Raw genomic sequence first — 6,523 nt, forward strand, 5'->3', positions numbered from 1 at the left:
GTTGCAGGAACTCCAACAGCAAGAACGACCGCAGGAACCGCAAGTTCAAGGAGGCTGAGAGGCTCTTCAGCAAGTCCTCCGTCACCTCGGCAGCGGTGAGTGCCGGGAGGAGCAGTGGTGGGACGAGACCAGCAGATGCCCCTGGCGCTGCCCCCATCCCTGTTCTTGTTCCCATCCCTGTCCTTGTCCCCCATCTCCATCCCTGTCTGTCATCCCCATTCCTGTCTCCATTTCCCTCCCTATCCTTGTCCCTGTCCCTATTTCTTTCCCTGTCCCCTATCCCTGCCTCTCGTTTTTGTTTCTATCCCTGTCCCCATTCCTGTCCTTCGTTGCACTGGTCCCACTGTGCTCACCTGTGCTGCTGCAGAACCACTTTTCCCACACCTGCCTTGTCTCCCTGACCTGGGCATCTCTGTCCCACCTCGCAGCCTCTCCCAGAGCCCCTTTGCCAGGTGCCTGGAACCTAATCTAGGTTCTGCAGTCGGAACCAGCCATACCCCACATCTGTCCCTGGGTGTCCCTGCTGTCCCTGGGTGTCCCTGCTGTCCCTGGGTGTCCCTGCTCCAGATCCCCGTGCCATGTGCAGGGCCATGGGCACTTCCAGGGGCTGTGTCTGTGTGAGCTGAGCTCTGTGCTCTGAGCGTGTGACCACGGGAAGTGAATCCCTCTGTCCTTGACATCCCTTTCGGTTTCCCAGGCTGTCAGTGCGTTAGCTGGAGTCCAGGACCAGCTCATTGAGAAGCGTAAGTCACTCTGTCATTTCTGTGGGATCTGGGAGGAATTGCACTCTCCTCACATCCAGCTCTGGATCCAGGCTGGACTCAGAGCTCCTGTCCTGGGTCCTTGGGCTGCACCAGGCTGCACATGGTGCTCTGAGAACAGCTGGAGCTTCCCGAGCACCTTCCACACTCAGCAAGGGTTGGTAGTGCATGGAATGGATTGAGGTGGGTTTGGAGGAAGAGGCTGGAGGAGCTGGAGTGATGCTTTGCTGTAGGTGTCAGTCAGTCGTGGGGGATTTGGGAAGGGGTCACTTCCCTCTGGGATATCTAACAATGTTTTTGTGACCAGCACCAAATGGGATGCAATTCCAGAGAGCCTCAGTCTGTGAGGAGCAGCTTCCTGGCCATCCTGCAGGGATGTTTCCCGGGTTCTGTGATCCACCTCCTGGTGTTGTAGGGCTCGGGTGTCTCTGCTGCTGTTCTGGGGTGGTTTCTCCCACCAGGGCTGTGCCAGGGCAGCCAGGAGGTTGCCCCGGTGCTCACCCGTGTTTGTCCTGCCCTAGGGGAGCCAGGCAGTGGCACGGAGAGCGACACTTCCCCAGACTTCCACAACCAGGAGAACGAGCCCAGCCAGGAGGATGCTGAGGAGCTGGATGGGTCTGTGCAGGGGGTGAAGCCCCAGAAAGCTGCTTCCTCCACCTCCTCTGGGAGCCACCACAGCAGCCACAAAAAGCGAAAGAACAAAAACAGGCACAGGTCAGTGGTTCCAGCAGCCTCTCTGCCACACCTGAACTGGGGCTGGGGCGGGGCTGGGCCTGTTGCCTGAGAGGAACCAGTGTCCTGTGGGGGTAACTGGCAGCTGGGGCAGTTGTTGGGGTGTTTTTCCTGGTTTGTAGCTGTGCATCCTGTGGCACTTGGCAGGACCTCACAGCCCTTCCGTCGAGGTGGGGACAGTGCTGAGGAAGTCAAACAAGTGGCACAGGGTGTCACTCCAGCTGTGGCACAGCTCTGCTGCTGGGTGGCTTCTCCAGCTCTCCCATCTCTCCAGGAGGATGAGGCTGATTCCCTCCAGCAGGTCCTGCCCTCCTGTGCTTGCTGCTCATTTTCTGCAGAGCCCAGTAAGGCAGGAGTGGCCATGCTTTCTTCAGAGGAGGGTGGAAAGCAGATGGGAATGGTTTTGGGGTTGTGGGTACTCCCAGTATCTGGATCTCCACTCCAGCCTCTTCCAGTCCCACGTCCCAGCCGAGTGCCTCAGTGCTGGCACGGAGGAGTTGCTGTGTCACCTTCACCTCAGCGTGTTTGTTAGTGAACTGACCTGAAAGCCACGTGAAACAGAGTCCCTGAACCCTTTCTGTTTGGATTTGCCTGTCCAGCTCTGTGCCCAGGCTGTGGTGCAGGGCTGGTGGCTCAGAGCATGCTGTGACCTCCTTGCTCTGCTCTCCGTGGGCCAATGTCCCCTGAGCTCAGCTGTGTCCCCACACCCCCAGCAGCACTGCCTGTGGGCCAGGCCCTGGGGGGAAGAACAGAAATCCCTGGAGAGGAGATGCTGCAGAGCTGCACGTCCCTGGGAGGAAGGTTGGAGCTGGGACTCGAGGGTTAGGGGAAGTGACAGAGCTTTTGTAACTCCAAAGTGGCTCTGAGCTGTTGGCCCTGGGTAGGGATGGGTTATTCCCCTTTAAGGGACCTCCCCTGCAGTTAAAGAGGGAAGTGGTTAAAAGTGGTAAACAAGGGGGTAGGGGCAGTGGTCTGGGGTCTGGTTAGGTAGGTAAGTGCCTGGAAACTGCTTAACTCCTTTTTTTCCTCTGTTAGGTGTTGAGTCATTAGTGTGTCTTTAATTCTGGGGTCAGAATCTCCTCCCTACAGCAGCCTGAACTGGGCAAACGTCCCAAAGGACTGGATGTCCCCGTGGTTCCTCATGAGCTGGGAATCCAAAGCAGTTCAAATCTCTTTTTTTGCCTGTAGATATTTGGAAGAAGTTCAGGAATAACACAAGAAACTACATCCGTGAGCAAGTCCAGAGAAACATCCTGTAAATCTGAAGTACAGCTTAAGGAAATTGCCATTCCAAACCAATTCTAAAATGCTGTCCCAAGCTCTCCCTGGCCGAGGCAGCAGCGTGGTGGGTGCAGGGCAGGGCTGAGCGTGCAGAGACCCTTTGCTCCGCCCGGCCCTGCCCCCAGGGGCTGGCAGGGAGCTGCCCTGGCAGGCTCTGTGGCTCTGGGCTCCTCCACATCCTCCCTCTGCTGCTGAGGGACAGGGAGCTCTGCTCTGCTCAGGGGTGGCAGCTCTCATGTCCCTGTCAGACGCTCCTGCCGTGCCCAGAGGCTCAGCAGGGCCGTGGCTGACTGTAATGCTCAGCAGGGCCAGAGAGAGAGTTAAAAGAAGATAATTAAATTTGTCTGTAATAAAAGCTCTGTTAAAATTGTGATTGCTGTTACTGACTATCCCCTAAATTTTGTCAGACAAGACCAAGCAATTTTCCAGTATATTTAGGTTAAATCCCCCAACAAACCAGTGCCAGTGGCCTCAGTGTCAGTGACCTGAGTGTGCAGTGAGGGCACTGCCAGGCAGACCTGGAGTTTGTCCTGAGTGTCCTGGCATGACAAAGAGAAAAGTGTAAAAACTGTTGGCGTTGCTGGTCGTGCAGCAGCTCTTGCATTTGCCAGCACCGCCTTGGGTGCTGCTCCCGGGGGTGCTGGGCACAGGCCCAGGGGAGCACAGCCTGGCTGGGGCAGCCTGGGGGACGGGGCAGTCGGCTCAGCACACCAGGCCTCAGGGGGTTGGCACCCTCGGGCTCCGCAGGAAGGCCAGGACAGATCTTTCTTGTGTGCTCAGCGATTTCCATGGCTAACAAGTGTCCGAGGGAACACGGTGCTGTCTCCTGGCAGAGCAGTCCTGAAATGTGATGCCATGGCAATCCCTCCCAGCCAGCACCAGCTGTGGGCAGAGCTGTGGCTGGAGGCACCTGTGGAGGGGAGGGACTGAGCAAACTGCTCTGGCCCAGTGACCCTGGTGTCTCCTCAGCTGGGCTGAGTGCTAGGGGTGGGAGAACAGCCCCGTGCAGACTTGGGCACTGTGTCCTCTCTGCCCGAGCAGCTTTGCTTTGCCCTGGCAGCTCTGCCCTGCTCTGTGACCCTCCCTGACCCCTCCCCACTCCCTCACCCCCCTGACTCCCCCTTTGCTTTCCCAGCCCTGAGCTCTGCTCTCGGGCTCTGGCACTTGCTCCTCTTCCAGCCCCCAAATCCCCTCCTAACCCAAACCTGGCTCTGCTAGCTCTGCCCCCAGAGTGGGGAGGGGACTCTGGATGTCTGCAGTGCTCTTTGTGCCCAGCCCTGGCTGATGCTGAACAACCTGGTGGAGTTTGAGCACTTTATTCCATTTCTTTTTATTTTTTTAGCAATCTCGCTAGGGTGGCTAATCAACTAATTGATTTAATTTGTTAGTATATTAATTTCTATTGCTTTCTTCCTTTCAAATGCTGCCCCTCAGCCCGTCTGGCATGTTTGATTATGACTTTGAGTAAGTTTGACTTGACTCGGTACTTGTGCTGTGTTGTTAGTGTGTAGACACCGATGTGCCTTTTGAGACCTCGCTAACCCCTAGTTTGTCTGTTTAATTGTAGGTATGTATATTAGGTTAGGCTGGGAAGTTATTTTTAAAAACAGAAAAGCGTGATGGAGGTAACATTTTATTTAATAACTTCAGCAAAACTAAATTAACTTCACTCTTCTTTGCCTTTCTGTTTCATTTTTAAATAGATACAGCTTTTTAACTTTAAAACTTAGTTAAAAAACAGATCCTTCTGGCTTTGCTGCTTAAGGAGATTAGTATAGACTTGGATATTTCCTTCTGGAGAATGTACTAAACTCAGTCCCTTTGGCTCATGCAATCCCTGTCATCCTAACTCCTCTCTCTATCAAGTAAATAACCCTCACACTGTGGCTGGATGATTAATTACCTGTGGCATAGTTCCACCCTTGACAATTAACATAGAGCATGCTCAACCCCCTGTTCACCTGCCTGGGATTGATGGATTGATTGGGAGCCTTGATTAACTCTGGCTGGGAGTGGATGGAAAACGCTTTTTTGGCTAGTAATAACTCCCCTCTCCTGTGCTGCTCTCGTGCCCAGTAACCCTGGGCCAGGCCCTGGCTCAGCCAGGAGGGAATGGATGGATTAACCCTAGTCTGTCGTAGCTGTGCCCTGTGCTCCAGTGTCAGGTCAGGGACTGACGTGGACATTTCTCTTGTCTCTCCAACCACAGGATTGATCTCAAGTTAAACAAAAAGCCAAGAGCTGTAAGTATCTGTGCCCTGCCCGAGGGCTGCTGACTCCTGAGCTTTGCTGCTCTGCCGTGCTTTGTGCTCTTGTTTTTGTGGCTGGAGTGTGGTGCTGGGGTGAGCAGTGTGCTGTGGTTGGCATGGGTGGGCAGTGTGCTGGGGTGGGCACTGTGCTGTGGCAGGGACGGATGGGCTGGCCCGAGCCCCGGGCACACGTAGCCCCTGTGCACTTCTCCTGGTGCCTTGTCAGGACCTGGAGTGCCAAAAGCGTCTGGCTCAGGGCTGGAAGGGTCTGTCTGAGTGTTCAGACAAGAAAAGCTGTTTTGCCTCAAGGCAGTGTGTGAGAGGAGGACTGAGCCCCCAGCTCCAGGAGCTCATATGCCTGTGCTGTCCTTTCTCTGCAGGACTACTAGAGCCATCAGTGCTGATGCTCCTGGGATTTAGGTCTGTGCCTCCCACTGAGAAGCCCTGAACCAGGATGGCAGCTGGAGTGACTCGCCCTGAGGGACTGGGATGGGGGAGGAAATCATGGACCATGTACTTTGCATCATTGTTAAATCACCTGAGTTGCAGGAAGACGAGGGTGGTGCAGTAGTAGTTGTAGTAGTCCTGAATTCCTGACTGTTCTGTGCTTCCACCTCGGGAACTTGCTGAAATGGCTGATGCTGCTGCCCCTGTCACCTGCAGACACAGAGACGCATTTCCTTTTCCACTGGAACTGGGGTAGGATTCAGTGTGTCCCATCCATGTTGTGAGACTTAGATTACTTTTGTTGCTGATATTTAGCTTTGTAGGTTTGGTTTAGGTTTTGTTTATTTCATCAGTTTTGTTGTGTTTTTTTAAAGCCAAAGTGTATAGTTACAAGTTGACTTTGGGTTTCTTTGTTTAATCTGTGTAGTGGAAAGTTCTTCATTTTGTGGAGCAGCTTGTTTGGTTCTTACTCAAGCAGAGAAGGTGGTTTAGCCCTTTTCTCTCATTTCAAGCACCATCTCCAGGACTCTGCAGTGCTTAGGTGTGGGAAGGGCTGAGCTCGGAGCCAGCTCCGTGGGCTTGGGTGGATCCTCTTTTTAATACAAACTTCTGTCATTTGTACATAAACAATAAAAGGTCCATGTTTGTCTCTTCTCATGGTTTGTTCAGTCCAAGTTTTGACTCCTGGTGCTTTTTGTTCTCCACTTGCTTTATGAGGACTTGGCTGGAATTCTTCCCCTTTGGTGTAGGAGCTGTTCTGTGTCCTGTGGCCCTTGGGAGGTTCCCTTGGTGCTTTCCCTCCTCGGTGGCTGTGACTGCTGCAGGGAGTGCCAGGGTCCAGTCCCTGCTGGGCTTGGCTGGCCCCACTGCGAGGCAGGACTGGGATGGCTGTGGGCTCTGCTGGTGCTGGTGCTGGCAGGAGCTGTGTCTGCTCAGGGGCTTATCCTGCAGGGAGCTGTGTCTGCTCAGGGACTGGTTTATCCCACAGGGAGCTGTGTCTGTGCTCAGGGACTGGTTTATCCCACAGGGAGCTGTGTCTGTGCTCAGAGTTAG

At 54.3% G+C, this 6,523-nt stretch overlaps 1 protein-coding gene across 1 annotated transcript; it reads left to right on the top strand.

Moving 5' to 3' along the window:
- Nucleotides 1-5: 5 nt before the first annotated feature.
- On the top strand, nucleotides 6-6,144 carry MEAF6 (MYST/Esa1-associated factor 6; the record flags this gene model as incomplete). The annotated part of the gene is made up of 6 exons (XM_009076128.1): nucleotides 6-95; nucleotides 698-743; nucleotides 1,283-1,475; nucleotides 4,209-4,238; nucleotides 4,984-5,017; nucleotides 5,404-6,144. Coding segments are annotated over 6 exons (402 nt in total), but the record flags the coding sequence as incomplete, so codon positions are not given.
- Between the last annotated feature and the right edge of the window lie 379 nt (nucleotides 6,145-6,523).

The sequence above is a fragment of the Acanthisitta chloris genome, unplaced genomic scaffold (assembly GCF_000695815.1).
Source record: "Acanthisitta chloris isolate BGI_N310 unplaced genomic scaffold, ASM69581v1 scaffold8506, whole genome shotgun sequence".
Classification (NCBI taxonomy): Eukaryota; Metazoa; Chordata; class Aves; order Passeriformes; family Acanthisittidae; genus Acanthisitta; species Acanthisitta chloris.